Consider the following 22303-nt stretch of genomic DNA (forward strand, 5'->3'; position numbering starts at 1 on the left):
GTTTTCTACAGGCAAAGCAATTTCTCTATAGTAGATTATGACATCCAATGTTTGAAACTTAGCACTACTTCTCGTAATCTTTGGCAAGCAACACTGTCACAAGGAGAAATAGTTTGGTTTCTTCACTCAGCTGCTGATTCTCTTTTCAAGCAGGTATTTGTTTTGGCCATTGTTGTTCTTTCTATATGTGATGGTCCTTTAATCTCTCATTATGGCTGCAGATCATATTTGTGCATTATAAATATTTTACTGAAGATGTATTTTGCAAGATCAGATCCTTCCTGTGCTCAGCTTTTGGAAATTCTACGGTAAGTAATTTTTGTTTTGGAGTTATAGTGATACTGCCTTCACTTAATTTGCTGAGCTTACACTTTCTTGGAAATTATTATTTACTAAGTATTGTAATTTATGGTCTAAGTATTTCAGATAATATGAAACTTAGAGCCAAGATGATTTTAAAGAGTAATATTTTAGATAATTTCATTCTTAAATATCACTATCACAAACTTTAAAGCTGTAAATCACTTTCCAAATCATAAATCGAGATCAATGTAATCAAACACTTTTTTTTTCTTTGACATGGCTTCTATGTCATGGATTTGCAGTTATTATCATCCTGTGTTGAGTCCATCTTGATTTTTCTTTTTCTTATTTCACGGTTGATTTTGAAGGGGAGCCTTGACGCAACGGTAAAGTTGTTGCCATGTGACCAAAAGGTCACGGGTTCGAATCCTGGAAACAGTCTCTTGCAAAAAGCAGGGTAAGGCTGTGTACAATGGATCCTTCCTCGGGACCCCGCATGGCGGGAGCTTCGTACACCGGGCTGCCTTTTTTTTTTTATTTCATGGTTGACTTTGATATAACATTTTCACCCTTTTCTTTTCTTTGGTAATGATTTCAATTTAATTTCTAATATATTGTTTTTAATTTCTTTGTTATCAGATTTTATTTACCTCTAATTAGTCATATATATATATATATATATTTCTATTTTCCAGTTTATATATATAACTAAATTGTTTTACTTGTGAACCGTAGCATATCATGTGATGAATTGAGTGTCTGATGTTGATAAGTGATAACTATGACCTTATATGAAATAACTATTAGAGTCATCCTACCTTTCTGATACAATCAATACTCATGAGCCTTGATATTCATACACCTATTTTTACAACCATGCCTTTTCATTCTAGTTGTGGAACGACTCTTTTTCTTTAATAAATTGTTTGCCAATGAGAAAAAGGGAAATTAAAATGGTGAAATTTGGTACTTTTTTTTACTTCCTAGTCTGAGTGATATCAGATAATTTGTTGTTTGAGTTTGTGTTTTTGTTGCATGGTCTGTGGGTAAAGTGTCCTTCGTTGAATGCATCTCTTGATGCTCAAAGAGCAGCAGCGCGGTTGGTGATGGATATTGACAAGAGAACCCTTATTTTTAGAATTCATTTTTTTTGAGCGAGCAAGTTGCCCATTCAATGTTATATTAGACTAATGGAGCTTATGGAATCGTTGGTTTCACGTAACCATAAAAAGCATTATATCGACTCAGTCAGATTAGTGAGTCAAAACAATAAGAAAAAACAAGGATAGTCTCTAGACAAGAGAGGCACAGAGGGTGTGTAGAATCTGTGGGAATCCCTTTGTGCTTAAATTGCTATTCTAGTTCCCCATAGCCACAGCAAGTTCATCCGGAGTTGATCTGCTGGCCGAGAGCTCCTATCAACAATAATTGCACGACGTTGGCATCACAAATTGTTGACAAGAGAAATCTATTTACATGTTTGTTTGGTTTGTGAATATTTTATATTTTCAGTTTGCAGATTTAGAAATAAAGTAAGACCATTGAAAATTAAAAAAAATGAATATTTATCACATCATTCACCTGTAATAAATTAAATGTGTAAAAAAAGCAATTCTAAATATTTATTCTATTTTACGAGAAATGAAAAAGCAAAATAGATTTTTTTTTCAACAACAAACTCTTTTTTTGTGAACCAAATGATACATATATTCCATGTCTTAGACATTGAGAACTTGAATCATTCTCCATTATGCGATTTCCTATAAGTGACTTGTTTTGTCATTTCTAACTTGTTTGTAAGCTCTGACTTTTATTTCTGTTTCTCCAGCTGGAAGACATACTGAACCTGAAGATACTAATCTCTTCCTCAAATCATGTTGGGTTGTGTTCTGTCGTGGATCTACTTGTAGAACCTATTCTAAGAGAATTATACATGAAGCATCCATCTAGTGGTCTGTATCTGCCAACAACTGTCAATAAAAAATGAATTTTGGTTCTTTTGTCTCCTAAATTTCCTTATTGTTATTCTTATTTTCAAAGATTTTCTCTCTAAATAATTAGATTTGAATGTTTTTTTGCTTCCCCATCATCTTTCTTACTTGTGGTATTGTCAAGCAGATTATCTTTATAACCTAGGTTGTGCATGGTTACATATTGGCATGCTAAGGTTTTATCTGCTAAACCAAGATGGTCCTGATCCAGCATTAGAGTTTTCATTCAAACATTCGAATATGCTGCGGAAGATATCTTTATTTGACCTTGAAACTAAGGTAATAATTCATTTTTGGTTGTCATCACATAAGATCATTGTTTCACATGCACATAAGGTTTTTCAATCAGACAAATGTATTGTTTCTGTTTCCAATATTTGACATGCTCTTGGCATTCCATACTTTTGTGGACTTATTATGTAAGTTCTGTGGTTCTGTGGAATTTATTTAATGTCTGAGTTGTCTTCTGGATGAAACAATCATTACTAATGTTAATTCATTTATTTCTGTGCATTTAGAACTCTATGTTGTAGTGCTCTGTGTTAAATCATATTAAAATTATTATTTTTGATTAAATCGAGTTTTTAAATGACACAGTACACTTTTAGTAACATTCTTTGTAATTAGAGCCTTAGAGGATTGCTTTGTTTTCTAGGTCTAATCATTGGCCCAAAATACTATCCAAGTTAATAGTTGTCCATTCGTCTAAGAATATTTAAGCTTCTAAGTTTCATGTCATCAGCCCACAGATATACGTGAGAATATCAATTCATAGCACCCCACCTAGAACTTAACCACAGGGTGTTATGATCTCCTCCACCTAGAACTTACCACTTTATCAAGACTTAAAATCAATTCATAGCCAACAACCTGTGAGCTCCAATGGCAGTGCTGCAATTAGACATACAACTAGTCCAAGTACCTCATTATGCTTTTGATTCATTTGCTTCAGCACCAATTGTTGTTATTACTCAAATCAATTAAAGATGTGAGAACTAAGTTTTTAGCTTTGTTAAACACAACCAGTAACTGCTGAAATAGTTCACTCATCATATTTTGAAATCTTGTATTTTTAGATTAGTGTAGTTATCATGGTTTGAAATCTCGTATTGTGCTTTGCAAAATGGTCGAAATGTATTGTATCGTGCTGTAGTTTTAGTCATTGACTAAAAAGATACTACTCTAGTATTGTGCCAGACACTCCGATGCATGGTCCCGGTGTCAGATTGGAGGTTGACGGAGGAATGAGATGAAACAAAGGAAGGATATGGTATCGAGTTTTGGTAATTTATTGAAAGATATGTTTCGGCTGTTTCGCCTAGCATGCCACAAGATTTAAAACTATGCTTGGCATAGACAATATCTCATTCTTATGCTTCGTCTCCTTCAACTCTAATCCATTATCAACACCATGGATGGAGATTTTGAACCTTGGTAGTTATAATGGTTATGTTTTTACATTGAAACCTTAAATTATCTGGATTGCTCCTATTTAAACATTTTAGGCAAGTGCAATTTTTGGCCTGACACATCCCTCTCCTTTCGTGATCAAACAAATTGAGTTTGATCCTTCTTTTGGACCAAAATTAACTCGAGAAGAGAGAGAGAAGTGTCATAGATTCATGGTCTGTGCTTATATTTGATTCCCTTCCACCCCAAGAAAGTCTGCGTTTAGAGCATCTGAGTATAAAATCAATTTCAGATTGGTGACTGTTGTATCTTTGTCTAGAATTTGCAGCAACTGGGCTGGCAAATTAGTGTCTGATGTTCTAGGGCCACAAGGGAGCTTCTATTTAGTCCCTTTAAGTCCTCTCAATCCAGGAATCTTCACTGCTTGAGATTGATGAATGATGAGCCTTGCCCCTAATGCCCCTGAAGGAGCACCTTTAACCATAATGGCATCACTAGCCTTCATCCATGAGGAAAAAAATCAATGTTACTGAAGTGTGGGGTTCCTCCAAATAAAGATGAACATGATTTTAGAGATCACTCCAAATTTTGCTCAAAACTGTTCCTAGAATGGCACAGTATTCTATCCAATACAATAATGAGTGGATTTTCTTTTTGAGGATCAATGGTTTTATAGGTCAACACATGCCTTTGATTAATCTATGGGATTATTCTACTTATGCCAACGAAAATGAAGTTGCTTTCATTTTCTTTGAATTTTTGTTAAGATAGAATTGGGATTTTTGAAATTCAAATAATATTTTTTACTGATTCTGTAATACTACTATAAACTTTGAAATAATTCCTTCTTTCCCTCACTTCTATGCCTTGTCTTCTTCCTTTTCTCTCCACATTTCTCTCTTCTTCCCATGCTAATTTCTTGCAACTAAAAAACCTCTCTTATGGCTCCTCATTCTCCTACACTATTTGCCAACCTTATCTCTTATTGCAGTAGCCTTCAAAAAATACTCTAAATACATTCTTTTGCTTATAACACAGTGTCCCGGCATCCCTGAAGGAGGCCGTGGATTAGGGGAGGCCTTCCAAATCAAAACTGAAAAAGCTAAAATAGAAAGGTTAATTTTCTTTAGCACACTTCACATTTGTCAATATGTATTCAAGTAATTTTTGTTATTTTTGTATTTTGTTTCTCCAGAATTCTAATCGGTCATAGTTATCAAAAGTAAACTAGTGGAAAAATAGTACAAGAGCAAACTTATGAATTCTTCTCAACACATTGAATTACAAATGAATACAAACATTCTTAATTCAACTTTCAACACATTGCTTACTATAAGATTTTAATTCAATTGAATTATCTAAGTGTTGTAGTCTTTTTACAAAGTAAATAAACTAGTGATACAATTAAAGGAATACCATTTGCTCGGGGATTAAAAACACTAACACAGAATGATATTTTAAAGTTTGGTTTTAATGATGATAAACTGTAATATATCGTTTGATGAATTTATAGTATTAGAAATTGCTTTTGTACACAATTAATTCTATCAAAACTTTTGACTGTCTAATTATGATATGCCAATGATTTTATTATTTGGTTCAGGTTCGCCAAGAATGTCAGCTTCTATCTGGAAAGGATTTAGTCTTATATAATGAAGATCAGAGACTACTTACATCACAAAAGCTCAAGGAGGAGGAGAAACAATTACGAGCAAAGGTCTTTGGTTATCTTATGATGGGGGTGCTTTTGTGTATTTAATGTTTGGTTTAATCAAATTGCAGAACAATAATGATGAGCCAACAAAAACAAACATTTGAAATTGCAAATAAATTTACAAGTTGCAAGTATAAAGATAAATTTATCTAGCTATAATGGAAAGATAAAGGGTCCAATATTAAAGCAGAATAGCTGTCCTTTTTTTTTTAAAATTATTTTTTATCTTGAATGGTCAACTTGCTACATCTTGACTTTCATTAAATGAATCTTCCACTGGCATAGTTCCTGAGGGAGTTACCATGAATAATTCTTTTCTGCTACATCTCTTTTCTTTGTGGAAATGTCCTACAAACATGATATTTATTTTCAATGGCACCATCGAATACTTAAATCCGATAAAAGAGAAGATTTTCACTATATCACTGGCATTTTACTAAGCAAAGCTCACAGTTTAGATTAAGAGATGCATTGGTTAGGCATTAAAAGTCTTTCAATAATTTGTATTCTAAAACAAATTATTTTTCACAGGTTGTGTTCCGCCCATCATGTTCTGAGTATAGTCATCTCAGATCAGAATGTTTTGATTATGGAAAGCTTTGCTCTTCATTGATTGAGGATCTTAAAAATATGGGAAATATCTCTTCAATGGTCCTCTGCAATTGGCAGGTATGCCAGATGCCTAACCTGGCATTTCAAATTTCTGCATTCATCTCATACTAATTCTTTATACTTGCTTTTCCCTGTTCTGGAACTTATAGTTGTTACTTGCTTGTCTTTATTCAGGCTACATCTTCAAAGTTCATAAATCGTCTGTCAGAGAAATATGCTAATTATGCTGACCTGGTTCAACCAGTTCTGGTTGCAGTTTATGAAATGAAATTAGGTGTGTCACTGGTTTCATCTAGTGCTCTGCAAAAGGATTATCTGGAAAAGGTTGGAGGAGATGATATTCAGAAGATCAAGGTAGGAGTTTGTTCTAATTATCTTGTGCATTGGTTATTCAATGGTAGTCTAGTAGCAAGATATATTTCCTCTGGTACCTCTGGTTTCTTAAATGAGTTTCCGATCCCTTCTTTGAATTTCATTTTGTTTTCTTCTTTGCTTCTATGTTTAATTTAATTTTATTGCATTTTAGTTTATCAATGTCACTGAGTCTTGTTTTGCTGCAGGCCGAAGTCTATTCTTTTATGCAGTTCCCAAGAAGTTTGCTGTATGATAGCATCCCTGTTAATCTGAAGAATTATGAGCAGGACTCCGTGGATAAATTTGTTTATGCTTCTGCAACTACGAATCTTTGGAGCATTGAATTAATGAAGAAATTGATTAATTATTCAAGTGAAACTAATCTTGAAAAAAAAGTGTGTGCTTGCTTGTCATTGAAGTTTCTTGATTTTTCTGTTTCAATTCAGATTAACATACCTATCACTATGCACATAACTGCATTGCCTTTTGCTACAGGTGTCACCTCTACCGCTGGATAATATACTTCATTATGTTATGCTAATTCAAACTACTGATCATGTTTTATATTCGCATATATTGGACAAAGATTGCTTCCTGGTAAGCTCCAGTGTCTAAATAAATTAAGACTTGAAATTGATAAATCATTTACAATTCTCTTGCCTTGTGCTTTCTAGGTGCTAAATTGTACATTTGATCGCTTTGCAAAACTATGGATGGACATGAAAACACAATTGAAAGCCAAGGAAGATGAAGATCAAACTTTCAAGTTTAGAACTCGTTTAATCAAGATAGAAGATATTATGGAAGAAGAAGAGTTATCTGATAATGCAATGGATTTTGATGAGAGACTGCTATCTGAGACAAGCAAAAATGAACAGGAGTTCAATGAAATGGTTTTAAAATTTTCTTAGCTGTCTGTTTCTTAAATTTATGCTCCATTTTATTTTACCACTTTGTACTTTTCAGATGAGACCTGTTGAAGAGGATAAGAAAATAGAAGAAGAATGGGAGCTTATTCATGAGACATTCTCGAAGAGTTTGGTACGGATTCACAGTTTGTTATATGGATCAATTGGCATCGTTGAAAATGTAAGTGCTCAATTTTTTCTCTGCCCCAAACAGCATATCTTTTCTTGTAATCAGTAAACTCTCTCATCAGTTACTAGCAAGGAAATGACTGTTTAAGATGCATCATCTTTTGCTTGGTTTAGCTGTTCACTATAGATTTTTTTGGTGCTCAAACATTCAGTTCAGTTTGGTCGTTTTGGTGTTAGATATTTGGTTCACCATCTCATACCTTAGGCTGGTGAACTGGTATCTGGATTAAAATTTAATACTGGAAAAAATTTAGTTAATTTGGTTTTTCTAGAGTAGATACCTGACAGCGTCAAAATTTAATCCGGGATTATGATTGAGCAGCATCCATTTGTAATTTTACATTCGGTTGCTTATAAAAAATTCAAGTGGTTAATTTTTAATTTTAATGACCCCCAATTACTTATCAACTTATCAATTATTTAAGCGCTTACAATATGATCAAATGAGCAACAGTAAGAAACAGGAGTTATTCATATCAATTGTTGAACTTTTTTTTTTGCGTTTTTTCAGCCTAGTGCTCGTTTTGTTGCCAGAGATGATAGATTGATCTCCTTCTTGCAATCCTATAAGTTGGGCACCAGAATAATCAAGGGTAAATGCAGTAATTTCAATCTTTGGTTCTATGGTAAAGTCAATTTCTTACTCTCTTTGTCTTTTGTTATGTTGTTTCAGATATCGATGCATTTACTCCTCTATCTGATGACCAACTTATGCCTGAATATCTTTTTCGTGTGTGCTTGGAGTATGAAGAAAAATTTGGCATAGCATGCAAACCACCTCGTGCATACAATATTTACAAGGTGGTTCACAATGTGCTTTTTGATCAATTCTTAACTTTCATTGTTACCTTAAGTTGGGTTTGAATCTCTTTCCAGGATTCAAATTCTATTGTGCTACATAAAATGACTAAACCACTTGGCGCTATCCACAAACGAGTTGAACTTTTCCTGGTTGAGTGGCCAGACCATCCAGGTCTTCAGAATTTGGGTAATATTATTGAGAAGCTATTGTCAGCACCACTTAGCACACCCGTGTCGAAGGTATCTTATTTATACTTGTGTTAAATGCCCTTTGCCTTTTCATGTTTACTTCTTGGTACTTTATTATTGGTTTATCCTATTGCTATAACTGCATCATGTGAGTTCTTCTCTGATCATAGGCACTACTTGGTCTGCAAATTTTAGTTCGTAAAGCCAAATTTTTACAGGAAAATGCTTCCATGTTTTCGTTCAAAGGTAACATACTGGTCCTGCTCAGAGTATTTCTCTCTTACTGAATGCTACTGTATGATAAACAGTTTTTTCACTGCCAGATCTGCTCGATCCAATTTATTCTTTGATCTCTTCATGGCAAAAACTTGAACTAGATAGCTGGAAGACTTTACTTGATGATGTTGAGGAGCAATTTGAGATTAACGCTGCAAAGGTTATATTATCTGCACATCATTAATATGTATCATCAGCTTCAATTTAAAGAATTTCATCTTGTTCAGAAACATTCAACTTACTAAATAATTTTCTTGGTTGAGTGCAGCTTTGGTTTCCTTTATATGCTGTTCTTCATCGTGGAACATCTTATGATGCTGAGGCTGATAAATTGTTTACCATTCAAAGGCAAGTTCACTACTCAATCTTAACGCTGTCTACCAAAAGTAATTCAACAACTTAGTACTGAGCAAAAATATTATATGCAGTATTGAGGAATTTGTCAAAAGTTCGAATGTTGGAGAATTTAAGAAACGGCTTGATCTTCTTTTTTCTTTCCAAGGCCAGCTCAATCATGGTGTTGTCCTAAATGCTTATTCCAGGTTCTTTTCTGTCAACCATAAATTTTTTACTTTGTGTTATGTTTCATCAACTATGCTGCCCAATGAAAGAAGCATATTGATTTAATATGGATACAATTATGGATACAATCAACTCTGACTATTATCAGATTAATATTTGCACAATTGTTGAGGACTTCCATGTAAACATATGATGTAGAGTAAATCTTCATTGATGGATCCTTGCTGTGAGGCTCTCTCCACAACTTCCTCAAAGCAATTTTGTAATTCTGTATAGCCACATTATGACTCACAGCTTCCTGTTATTTTGATTCCTTCACGGCTGGCTGCAATACTTTTTCCCTACCGGGTTTGATGTCCCCAGTTTGCATCTCACCAGTTGCAAATCTTTCAACTGATTAACTGAATCAAACAATTCTTTGTAGTTAATTGGTCCTATGGAGAGTTATAATTATCAGTTAATCCTTTGTTTATTTCCAACTATCAGTTAGTTAATTCTAATGATTAATTAGCAGACTTATTAGTCAAACCTATGAGAGGTCATGCTAGTGAATATATATATTTTTTTGAAAAGGAGATTATTTTGTTAATCCAAAGTTTATTTTTACACGACACTCTGGGATACTTTTTTAGGGTTGATCTTTTGAAAATAAAAAAAACAAATTAGTCAATCTGGAAATACTAATCACCATTAAATTAACTACCCAAATCGAAAGATAACAAACTAAAATAGGCAACTTACCAAATAACCTGACTAATTATAAAAAACTGAAATTTGAATTGAAAATTTGAATCTTATTTCTCATTCTTCATTAAATAGTTTATTCTATTTTTAAATAATAATCAACAAGTTGTATATATGTTTTGTAATCTTTTTTAAAAAAAGCAGTCACTGGATAAAACTTTCAACTTTGTAAATGTTTCCTTTCTGATTGTCTATTTACTGGCATTGACTTCACTGTATTTTTTGCCGTCAACTCCATAAAATTTTGAGTAAAATGATTAATGATTTTTATATTCACGCGCTTTGTACAACTTTGATTGTTTGTAATTTATTTTGGTTTAGAACTGTATTTTGGTTTATGATTGTTTGTTAGCTTTTAGTGGTTTTGTATTTAGTTTCATTTTTTAATATTGGAATTATATCTTAATTCAATTTTTGTTCTTTAATGGACATATTTGCTCATTAGCCGCAACAACAACCAAGTCTTATCCCACTAGATGGAGTCGGCTACATATTTGCTCATAGTGTAAAATTTATAGTCATGTTTCACTTGAAAGCAAGGTTTAAAATCTTGACCGTGTCAAGGTTTTGGTCCTGGACTGAACAATACGATTTCGGTATCGTATCGTGCCGATATAATTTCGATATTTTTTAAATATATAATATATTAATTAAAAAATAAAATATTTAACATATAAAATTTTTTTTAAAAAGGAAATAAATATGAAAATAGATAAATAAAAAAAAATTTTATTATATTTTTTAAGAATTAAAACAAATAAAATATATAACTATTTACTTAATTTTATTAGGTTAATAAAATCTCTTTATATTATCTCTAGCTTAACTAAGAGTTGATTAAAGTAATCAACTTAAGTTTTAATTATAGAAAACATCCGACCCACTTGCGACGTGAGAAAAGTCGCGCGACTACAGCACGCTCGCAAGTTCACACCACTCCGGCGCGACCACGGGGGTCGTGTGATGCCTCCACTGCGACAGTGGGGTTGTGTGACGCCTAGTGTCGTGGTTGTGTTGATTCGTAGGAAGAACGAGATGTTCGTCCGTTTCACCGGTTTGGCACGGTTTTTTAATCTATGCTTGAAAGAGCTATTTTTCCCTCTCTTTATATATGTGTAATGAGCACAAAAGACACTTGATATGTGCGAATAACAGAGTTTACAAGATTATGGTTAAATTAAGTGAGCATGCCTGTCTACCATCTCTAGAGTTTTCTTTATAGTAAGCATGCATATTGATGTACAATTGCCTCACTTCAGATAGTTTTATTAGTGTTTGTGATGAAATAGGGGTGGTATATCGTATTGTATCGAAAATTTTATATCATACAGTGTACTATACCGAAAATTTTGGTAAAAAAAAGAAAAAAGAAAAAAGGGAAGCTCGGTGCACGAAGCTCCCGCCCTGTAGGGTCCCGGGGAAGGATCCATTGTACGTAGCCTTACCCTGCTTTTTACAAGAGGCTGTTTCTAGGATTTGAACCCGTGACCTTTTGGCCACAAAGCAACAACTTTACCGTTGCGCCAAGGCTCCCCTTCATACCGAAAATTTTGGTATTTGAAAAAAAATATATATCGATACCATACCTTCAGTATTGAAACTTCGGTATATCAAATTTTCGGTATGATTAAATTTCATACTATTCATACCAAAATTGTTCAGTATTTCAGTATTTTCGGTATACCAAAAATATAAAAGAAGAAATATATATATTTGCCCAATTGCCCACTAAAATTGTTTGATATTTTGTTAATTCGGTATATGTTGACATGGTATGTGTGGCATACCGAAATTTTTGGTATTTTCCCCACCCCTTGATGGACAAGCATGCTACCCACTTTTAATCTTAATTTCCCTCCTAGTTGTTCATTTTCAGTATTGATAGAGATTCTTATTTGCCATATTGTCTGGCACTTCAGTCCTCATCTTATTTTGCATCTATTCATCATCTAACATTGCTCCTTGTGTAGACAATATCTTTGCTCTTTTATCATTCAAGGAAGACTTTTACTGAATTATATACTGGTTAATGATTGGGGATGGATTAAATGTTTTTTTAATGTCATAAGTGGCCTTCAGACCTTTTTTTTTTTGAGTTTGAATTTTAAAAATATATTAAGTACTAACTCAAATTATTGTTGGCAGTTCAACTATGAGAGAGAATGTAAACGTTCTGTACAATGCATTTGGCTACTATGTGCAGTTCCTGCCTATGTAAGTTCAAGAATAACTTGGTGTCTACTCTGGGTTCAACTAACTCTTTCTTCACAGAGTTAATGCAAATTGAAACATGTGTTTTTCTCATTTGCAGAGTGGCTGACTACATTGAAACTGAAAGAAAAAGTATAGAAAAAGATTTGAGAGAACAGCTTAAGCTTTTCAGTTGGGAACGTTCTCATGACTTGTCCATAGAGAGCTTTAGTAGAATGCGGCAGAAGATCCGGAAACTTGTCCAAAAATACAATGTAAATTCTTGTCATCTTACTTCCTTCCCATCTATTTCTAGGTCATTCTCTTTTTTTTGTTGTATTTTACTTTTTCAATCTCTGACAATGCTTTATATATTCAATATCTTAAACATATGAAATAATTTGAATATAAGTTTTCTGTCTATTTAGAGATGTGGTTTGAGATTATTCGTTTTCAGGCTCATCATCTGAATAAAAACTATAGATTAGCTTTAGAAGCATCAATATTGAGGTTATTTTTCCAATGCCCAAGGTTTTAAATCTTGTGCTGCCTCGCCCATATTGGGCGCTCCACTTGACATTGAGTTTTTAACACGGTTCTGGAAGCAACACACCATGTCTTTTTACAGGGGTTTTTGACAGAATTTCGACAGTGGCAACATTGGGGAACTTCCAGTTAGGTTTCCCTTCCAAGCTGATGTTGTTAGTGTTCAGCAGCTGCTCCCCCTTCATCATTGTCCATTTCCTTTTTTGTGCTGAAATACACTAAGTCAACACATCAGTTTTGAGCCGGTTGAGGACTGATCCCTAGGGTCGGAATGAAAGTTTTAGTTTTGCTAGAATTCCCTTGAAAACATTGTCTTTTATATAAATTTTTGTTGTGCAAGGTGGTGATGTTAGTAATATAAGGCCATGCATTCCTCTTTTGATTTTGTTTAAAAAAATTCTATTACTTTACCTACCTGCTCAAACTGTTCATCATAATTCTCTAAGCTTTTGCAATTTAAAAAGATGGCCATTGATCATGTTCATACTATCTTGATTGCTTCTCTCATTTTTACCATATATAGTATCTCGACATCAAGCCCAGTTGTGAAATGTAAAAATACTTAAGTTATTGTTTTCGCTTTTCATCATTGTTGTTATGTTAGGATTCTATGCATTTTATTTTGTGGGAACTCTTTATGTGATATGAATACAGAGGCCTAAATGTAGCCTACATGACACTATCAGTTTTATTGAATTGGTTAAAAGAAGTGGCTTACATGAGTCCAACCCTCGGTGTAGTTGCTGTAGAATTTCTTAGAAACGAATATCATAACATCTGTTCATATCACCAAGTACCGTTTAGTTCTTTGTATAATCAAATTTATTTAGATTTTTTATGTCCCATGTCAATGTGTCTTGAATATTAATTGCAATGCTCTTTTTATTCTTTAGGAAGTTTTACAACAACCTTTGATGCTCGTTGTTCACCAAGAAGCAATATCAAAGAGGGAGAAAATTCCTGCTTGGCTTGAAAGTTGGACTTCTGATGAAACAAATGTAGATGTCTTGCAGTGTCCCTTGTCTGTTATAAGAAGCAACAATGTGAAAAGGTCTCTAAAATTATCCTTTTTCACTTGTGAAAAATATCTGAAATGTCTATATTCACATGATCCTTTTGATTTAGGTTCTTTTGGTTTACTAGCTGGATGGACAAGGCTAATATGTTAACAAAAAATGATATCTTATGTGCTCAAGGTATGCTGAACCATATAACATTAGTTGTTTACTTGATTCTCGTGTTCTTGCCTGTTTGAACATTAAAATTTCCCTTGTATTATTGCAGGATTGTCGGATGTCAAACACACGTTGACTTCTCCAACTTCATTCAATGAATTAGAGAAGTCATGGGAGGAAAGCTGGTTTTCAATTGAAAATATAAGCAGAAAGGCAGCTCAATTTGCTCATATTTGGAGACATGGAACTAAGAACCTCACAAAGAGACGGATGTTAGGCAATTTGTTAAAGGTTCTTGAAAAGAGTGGATTATCAAGGCATAGACACATATCCGATGAGGTAACCTTTATGCCTTGTCTTTCCATGCTTTTGACAGGTTGGCTGAACTTATATTTGGTGAAAATATATGCACATACTATACCTTAAAAGAACTGCTTTGCTATCTTTACTTTGCTTGTTTATCCAAATAAGTGTGCTTGCTTATTGATCTTTTTGCATACGTTCAGCTTGGGATTAGCATGTACTCTCATCCTTCCTACAATGTGCTGCATTTACTCTTGCTTGGGGACTTGCATAAATCTTCTAGGAATATTAGCACCAGTAACCAGGTTCAGTCTGACAATCGGGGAGATGATATATTTGGTTTTAAGTTGAAGTCTACAAACATCACTTCTCAGGACAATAAAGGAGATGACATAATTGGTTCGAAGTGGAAGTTTGCAAACGAGCTTTACTTTAAAAACTTAGCTGTTATGAATCAGCTTCAAGAAGTTTGTCTTAATTTTAGCAAGGATTTCAGTAAGGAGCAGGTAAGTCAAAGGACCAATTTGGCTAAACTTCTACTGATTTTTGTACTGTAATGTTTAACTTTTTTCACTGTCTCCTTTTGCAGGTTGATCAAACAAGCTCTTTTCTTTGTCAACTAGTTTTCATCCAGCAAGAACAGAGAGATGCTATGTATAGTGCATATGAGCACTTGAAGAAACTACAACTGAAATTGCGGTGGATGAATGCAGGAGGTAAGATGTTTTTAGATGCTTGATTTTGCACTCTATATGCCTATTACCTAATCTAACTTTGTATTCTTATAGAACAAAGTGAAGATCTCACTATAGCTATGAACCAATCTGCTCTCCTTATGTTAATGTGGAAGCAAAAGGTGAATATTTTATTTCCCTTTTTTGTAACTTGAATGATTTCTACTCCGTAATAATGGAATGTTAATTTGATCGTGTCTATGTAGAATGTATTTGACAGCTTACTTGCCATGTCAAGAGAGACAAATATGTTGCTTGGATCTTTCAAAAGTTGTCACCTGGATACCTGCAAGGTTATCAAGGATGAAGTTGATAGAATTTATTCTGTGATTGATATGTTCCTTCCTAGATTTTCAAAATCAAAGGTAAAAGAAATAAGTTTTGGAGACCCTTATGATTTTAAACTGCACATGCTGACTTAGACTGGCACTTGTTACAGGAATCACTGGATATGTACCTACTCTGTAATGATAGTATTGTTTCAGCAGCTACTGAACTCCCCTTCCTTATTACCAAGAAAATGGAAGACCTGGTGATATCCAATTCTGAAATAATTAATGCTTTTGAAGAATCTATTCTCGTTTTTAGTTTTGATAAGGCTTTCCCAAGGTCCATTGGAGGCACTTTGCTTAGTCGCTTTGAACAGATCATTCCTAAGGTACTCATATGGTTTCAAATATCCTTTTCTCTTTATTACGTTAATTGGTTTTCAAAATTTAGTATATTTGCACATTTTTACTCTTATTGTCTTTATCACAATTATCTAGTGTTCTCAGCTCATTCTCATTTTTTTGACTCTTGCTTAATTGCCTCTTTGTACCAGTATAGTTTTTGTACCTTCTATTTTGTATAGTGAGTAATTTACATTTTATTTGATTTTTTCGCTTTTGGTATTTAGCCCTATTGCTCAGATATTGAATTATGAGTGACTTGGCAAAAGGTTACAAACAATGATAGGTTATATTGTTCAATAACATTATGAATTATTATTTCAAGTTTGAGAAACTGTTTTTTAAAACATTGAAAACATCCTTGGTTTATTATTGTTTTCATATGGTATGTTATATATCATTTAGGAGCAAATATATTTTCATAAACATAATGCTAATTACTGAAGGTAGGATCATAATAGTCGCAGAAGCATCAATTTGTTTCCCATCGTTGTACTTCACAATGAACCATCTTGTCTTCTGTTTATTCGCAGCAGAAGCAACAAGCCATTTTTGTGCCAAAATATGAATTGATATCTGAATTGTCTGAAATGATGAGTCTGCCTCTGTCATCGTGAATCACAATTCTATTTAATTAAACTAGTCTGATAGAATTGGTTGATTTTACAAATGATCTAATTGTATTGTGAATCTTTCTTTGTGTATTTTGCAGGGGAAGATGAAGGTATTGATATCTCAGATTGATAAGGATAAACAGTGTGCTACTAGAGAAAATTCCATGAACCTAGAGACTTTTTACACTGAAAGTTATGAGCGAACCATTAAACTCTTGTTGGATGTTTATGACAAATTGTACACAAACAGTGTGTACAATATTCCTGCTCATGACTTATCTGGGCAAATAGCTTTATGGAATCAACTTTTTCAGTCACATAAAAAGGTTCTACGACTGGAAGAAATTGATGATGCTTTTGGTGAAACAATTTCTGCAGCAGTGCGTTTTCACTCTTTTCACATTATTAGTTTTGTTACTTCATTCACTTTTTAGCTTAAACTTGCTAATGCTGACCTCTTATATGTATTTGTTTACAGAGAAAATTTGTTGACTCGTTTTCAGATAGGAAAGATGAAGTGTGTTCTCAGATGCAGATACAACTTAAGCATCTTTATGTCCTTTTGGACCTTATCCTAACTTTTGGAGATGGCATCCTATCTGAATTTTTGGATGTGCATGCAGCAGTATGTTTTTTCTGTTGTTCAATTACTAACCTCCAATTTTTTTGTTAGATAGCTGTTCTGAATTGGTTGGTTGATATGTGCAGGTAGCTGAACTAACAAACGTGCTCGCCCATATATTTATATTGATTTTTTCTAAAGGATTTGGATCATCACAAGAAGAAACAGAAAACTCAAAGTGCAATGGGACTGAAGATGCCAGTGGAACAGGAATGGGAGAGGGTGAAGGAGTTAATGACGTAAGTGATCAGATTGAGGATGAAGCTCAGCTCCTTGGTACATCTGAGAAGGTAAATTTAGTGAGCTTATTTCTCTCAGGTTTTTTATGATAGAAGTAGCTTGACAGTGGTAAATATTGCAGCACGATGGACAGGATGAGTTAGAAAAACAGCCCAATGGCAATGATAAAGGAATAGAAATGGAAGAAGATTTTGATGGTGAAACATTCAGTGTCAGTGAGGATTCAGAAGATGATGACCTTGAGGATGAGGAGGACCCAAACTTGGATTCTCAGATGGGACAGACAGCAGAGGGTGACCAGAAAGTAGATGAGAAACAATGGGATGGGGATGAAGATGATAATACTGAAAATCGTTCAGAGAAATACGAGCCAGGTCCTGCGGTCAAGGAAAAAGATTCAGGTAGTAGAGAGCTTACTGCTAAGGATGACAATGCTCTTGCTGCAGATGATTTGGAAGATATAGACAAAAATCAAGATGACAGGCTTAACGAGGAGGATAATGATTCCAAAAAAAATGAAGATGATTTTAATTCTGATGATATGGTTGTAGACAAAAGCAAAGCATTTGAAGATCCTACAGATATTCAAATTGAGGAAGAAGCAAAACAAACTGAAGATGCTGATATGGATGAGCCTCAAGGTTCTGATATGGATGAATCAGAGTTGGGTTCCTTTGGATCTGATGAAGAAATGAATGATGTGGATGACAAGTCCAAAGAAGACAATGTTGTTGATGAGGATGTTTCTCAAGTGGACAATAATTCAAGGATCGAAGTGGAAGAGAAAGCTGAAACTGCAAATATGGAGCCAGAGTCAAATAAGGAAACTCTTCCGTCTGATACAACGGAGACCTTTGAATATCCATTGGAAGGGAAAGAATCAATCAAGTCCTCTGGTAATTCTCATATAATAGAATCCTTAATGGTGTCAGACATGCTTGCTGCTGACAACAATGACATAAATAGTAGCATTGCTCCGTCGAGGTCTTTACTATCTGATGAAATGTCCAAAATCGAAATTGCATCCAATTCAGTTGACAATTCTAAAATTTCATATGATCAGTTTCAGTTGAAACCTGAGAATTCACAGGACAGCTGCTCAAGGACCAGACCAAATCCTTACAGAAGTCTAGGAGATGCAATGGAAGATTGGAAAGAGAGAGCTAAAGTGTCAGTTGATCCACTAGAAAGTCTGCCTGAATTAGTTGAAAATCTTGCCAATGAGGATGCAGAAGAATATGAATTCGTTGCAGATGCTGAAAAGAGCACCTCTCAGGCTCTTGCAGCTGCGACATCTGACCAGGTTAACAATAACCTTGATAACAGCAAATCTTCAGCGGATGAGAATCATAGGAGGAAGAATGAAGATACTAATCAAAACAGGGTGAAGGAAAATTCTGACACAAGTTATCTTAATCCGCGACAAGATTTGGTTTCAAAGAAAAAAGACGATGAGCTTCCTTACATGGATATTGGAAATGATTCATTGATGACAGAAATGGGACAAATTAGTAATTTGAATAATCAATATGAGAGTGTGGTCTCATTCAAAAGTTCATACATGAATGAGAAAGAATTACTTCTGAATACAAGCACAGATGACAAAGCTTTCTCTAATTCATTGGGGATCGAAGATATGCCTGAGGGGCCGTTGCAAGATACTGTTTTAGAATGGAAAAAGTATGAAGTAAGCACAACACGGTTATCTCAGGTACTTGCAGAACAATTGCGACTTGTGATGGAACCCACTCTTGCAAGTAAGCTCCAAGGAGATTATAAGACTGGAAAGCGAATTAACATGAAGAAGGTAAAATTACTGGATTCATCATCCTTGATCTTTTCAGTCATCTTATTACCCAAGTTAGACTATCTTTTCTATTATGTCTGGATTGTTACTGAACTTTTACCATGTTCAGGTTATACCATATATTGCAAGCCATTTCCGGAAAGATAAAATTTGGTTAAGGCGGACCAAGCCAAACAAAAGGAACTATCAGGTGGTTGTTGCTGTGGATGATTCACGCAGTATGTCTGAAAGTAACTGTGGAAATGCAGCTATTGAGGCATTGATAACTGTGTGTCGAGCAATGTCACAACTAGAGGTTGGCCAGTTTGCAGTTGCAAGTTTTGGTAGGAAAGGCAATGTTAGATTGCTCCATGATTTTGATGAGCCCTTTACAGGAGAAGCTGGGGTCAAGGTCTGTCTAGTTATTTATTTTAATCTGTTTAATATGGTTTTTACGCTTGTATTGAAGTGTAAACAATTTCTCATACTTCTGCTTTGCTTGGAACAGATAATGTCTAACTTATCATTCAAGCAAGACAATGCCATTGTTGATGAACCATTGGCTGATCTTTTGAAGTATCTCAACAATATGCTTGATAATGCAGTATTCAGAGCACGCATGCCATCTGGCCAAACACCACTTAATCAGCTCGTTTTGATAATAGCTGATGGAAGGATTCATGAGAAGGTATGTTTCTGGTTCTTTAGTTATTTTACCTACGTTTTTAAGACCTACTGTATTTGTTATTGGCCTCTTTACTTAGTTCGTGTAGTATACTGTATTCATAATGAAGTTAATGATTTAGTACCAGGAGAAGCTTGCTTTCACCAATACTAAGTTTGTCCTGGTTGTCCCCTGTCCCTCTCTTACCTGCTAATTGACGGTGCAGGATTTCCAATTATGAAGTTAATATTACTAGTGCATTGCCTGTGCCACACACGCGGAAGCAAAAAACCAAATATTGTACATAAAAGTAACATTAAATTTACTAAAAGTATAATTAATTTGATAGTTCAAGTATAAATTAAAATTCAAAAATATAATATATCTATAATTTTTTATAAGAATCGCACTTAAAAATTAGTCTGGAGGAGGAAACGTGATGATATAAAGTACTTTTTGATATGCTTCGTATATATACACATAAAATGGGATGCTGGCGTGACTAAAACGTGGCTATTGCATCTTGGTCAGCATGTTAATCATATTATTTTCAGTGGCTTTTTCTTTTTTTTTGTCCTTGTTATTCCTGGCCACAGTGGTATCACATGCAAGTTACAATTATTTTGCAAATTCCTAGGGGAAAAGGTATACATAGAAATGTTCTTATCTGTTTTAGGTTTAACTTCAATTACTTTTTTGTCCTGTTACTGACCTTAGGAATCATTGACAGGAAAATCTGAAGCGCTATGTAAGGGATGCTCTGAATAAAAAGCGATTGATTGCACTTATACTACTTGATAGCCCTGAAGAATCCATCATAGATTTGATGGTACGTACAAATTCTTCGTCTCAATCATGTTCTTGATTCCTTATTATTTCCTATTCATGTGATCTATTTATTTAATTTTTTCAGGAAGCAAGCTATGAAGGAGACTGCCTTTCATTCAAGAAGTATCTTAACACTTTTCCTTTTCCATACTACATAATTCATAGAAACATTGAGGCGCTTCCCCAGACGCTAGCTGATTTATTGAGACAAGTAATACATCTACTCCGCTCGAATTTCATGGCATCAATCATGCTTGAAAGTTATAAAAATTGATCCAGAAGTTGAACTAGATGAGCTCTGGGTTAGTGGTTCATTGATTGAACTAGAGGTTCAATCAGTTGAATATCATATTGACCTAGACATCAATTGGAGAAGCTAATTGGTTAGACCAGTTTAAATTAACCAGCCTGCTGCATACTTATTGCATCTTATTTATGATAAAAATCTAGAAAGAATCCATTTAGAATCATAATTATAACTAGTCATTGTGCACACATGTTGCATGTGTAATATATTGCATGAATACGCGTAAATTAGTGCCTCAGGCTTATAAATTAGACTTGGTAAGGGTGCGATAGATCTATGCAGTAGTGCAATGCAAGGGTGACTCTTCCTCATAAAAAATTAATTTAATTTCTTAGCCAAAAGGTTGAGAAATATTTGTTTTCTAACATCGCCAACCCAAAGTATTTATAGAAACTTCTCCGCTCACGGTGTTACCAATCTTAAGATGTGGGACTAAAGAGAACCATAGCAGTGCATAACTTTTATATAAAAATAACAAGAGAAAACTACCAATAAGTCTTAAAATTATTTTTAGTGTGAAAAGAAAAAAGGATATTAACGTAATTTCATTTTAGGCTTCACCAAAATTAGTTAGTAAAAGGTCTAAATTCTTAATCAAATAGTAAGATAAATCAATAAAAAAACCTAATTAGCTAACATAAAAATTAATTATTGATATAGAAATGAGAATAGTAAACTTACAATTTGTGCTGTTGGTTCCATTTTTTTTTTGTAAATCGAACCAGCAGCCTATTCTGCTCCATGACTAGAAATTTTACTTTAATTTATGAAAATTTTGAATCTTTGGATATAACTTGTTGCATGTTGGCTATCCTTGCAGTGGTTCGAGCTGATGCAGAATGCCATGGAGTAAAATGCATGGGATCTTGGCTATAAGCTTGCCCGATGAATGGCATGTCAATGCCCTATTCTTGTGGCAGCCCCATTCTGGGTTTTAACACTGACTAGAAAATTTACTTTGTTTTATGAGATTTTTAAATCTTTGGATATAACTTATCTTGTTGGATGCTGATTACTCTTGCAGTGGTTTGAGCTGATGCAGAATGCTGTGGCCTAAAATGAATGAGATCTTGGCTAAGCTTGCTCGAAGAATGGCATGTACATGTCATATTCTTTTGGCAGACATCAACAACAACAATGCCCTTTATATAATTCAATACTGATGAAGTTGGAGCCTTCAAGATCTTAAAACAACAGCAGATTGCATGTCCTCTTTCAGCTTATGTACTCACCCTGTAACTATTGAAAATTTTGCTTGGTAGATTGAATTAGATTCCCATTAAATGACGGTGCAGAGATAAATGTATCTACAAAATTATATATAATATCATATTGCCATTCAATCCTCATCTTATCCTGTCATTAATTGTCTGTCAAAACCTTATTAAACATGATTCAAATTTCTTCATATTGATAGATTTTATCATTTGGAAGCCGTTTGTGCAGCTTGGTTGGGATATAATTTAATTTTGGTTGCTCATTAAAATAAATGTGATTTTCACGTTGAGATCGCGTGAAAGCCCCTTGTGCAGCTTTAGAATTGGACTGGGAACTAAAATGAATGAAAGTCACATGAAAGACATTTTGATGGAGCTTTCACTGTACCGAAT

The 22303-nt window shown here is 34.2% G+C and overlaps 1 protein-coding gene across 1 annotated transcript in view; it reads left to right on the forward strand.

The window, feature by feature from the left end:
- Positions 1 to 22042, forward strand: part of LOC121994987 (midasin-like) — a 62680-nt gene extending 40638 nt beyond the window's left edge. The window contains exons 57-94 of the mRNA XM_042548853.1: positions 12 to 153; positions 222 to 308; positions 2132 to 2255; positions 2422 to 2573; positions 5308 to 5421; positions 5950 to 6087; positions 6205 to 6384; positions 6591 to 6779; positions 6880 to 6981; positions 7059 to 7277; positions 7351 to 7473; positions 7993 to 8074; positions 8155 to 8282; positions 8358 to 8522; positions 8642 to 8717; positions 8795 to 8907; positions 9016 to 9095; positions 9176 to 9289; positions 12159 to 12227; positions 12325 to 12478; positions 13643 to 13800; positions 13875 to 13945; positions 14034 to 14263; positions 14431 to 14733; positions 14817 to 14943; positions 15016 to 15083; positions 15168 to 15326; positions 15401 to 15619; positions 16345 to 16626; positions 16725 to 16871; positions 16955 to 17158; positions 17230 to 18915; positions 19025 to 19306; positions 19403 to 19582; positions 20289 to 20387; positions 20472 to 20597; positions 21514 to 21624; positions 21718 to 22042. Coding sequence (XP_042404787.1) covers positions 12 to 153; positions 222 to 308; positions 2132 to 2255; positions 2422 to 2573; positions 5308 to 5421; positions 5950 to 6087; positions 6205 to 6384; positions 6591 to 6779; positions 6880 to 6981; positions 7059 to 7277; positions 7351 to 7473; positions 7993 to 8074; positions 8155 to 8282; positions 8358 to 8522; positions 8642 to 8717; positions 8795 to 8907; positions 9016 to 9095; positions 9176 to 9289; positions 12159 to 12227; positions 12325 to 12478; positions 13643 to 13800; positions 13875 to 13945; positions 14034 to 14263; positions 14431 to 14733; positions 14817 to 14943; positions 15016 to 15083; positions 15168 to 15326; positions 15401 to 15619; positions 16345 to 16626; positions 16725 to 16871; positions 16955 to 17158; positions 17230 to 18915; positions 19025 to 19306; positions 19403 to 19582; positions 20289 to 20387; positions 20472 to 20597; positions 21514 to 21546 — 6925 coding nt within the window. The 3' untranslated portion in view covers positions 21547 to 21624; positions 21718 to 22042. The remainder of the gene's footprint in view (positions 1 to 11; positions 154 to 221; positions 309 to 2131; positions 2256 to 2421; positions 2574 to 5307; positions 5422 to 5949; positions 6088 to 6204; positions 6385 to 6590; positions 6780 to 6879; positions 6982 to 7058; positions 7278 to 7350; positions 7474 to 7992; positions 8075 to 8154; positions 8283 to 8357; positions 8523 to 8641; positions 8718 to 8794; positions 8908 to 9015; positions 9096 to 9175; positions 9290 to 12158; positions 12228 to 12324; positions 12479 to 13642; positions 13801 to 13874; positions 13946 to 14033; positions 14264 to 14430; positions 14734 to 14816; positions 14944 to 15015; positions 15084 to 15167; positions 15327 to 15400; positions 15620 to 16344; positions 16627 to 16724; positions 16872 to 16954; positions 17159 to 17229; positions 18916 to 19024; positions 19307 to 19402; positions 19583 to 20288; positions 20388 to 20471; positions 20598 to 21513; positions 21625 to 21717) is intronic.
- The last annotated feature ends 261 nt before the right edge of the window (positions 22043 to 22303 follow it).

This window comes from Zingiber officinale, chromosome 6A (assembly GCF_018446385.1).
Source record: "Zingiber officinale cultivar Zhangliang chromosome 6A, Zo_v1.1, whole genome shotgun sequence".
Classification (NCBI taxonomy): Eukaryota; Viridiplantae; Streptophyta; class Magnoliopsida; order Zingiberales; family Zingiberaceae; genus Zingiber; species Zingiber officinale.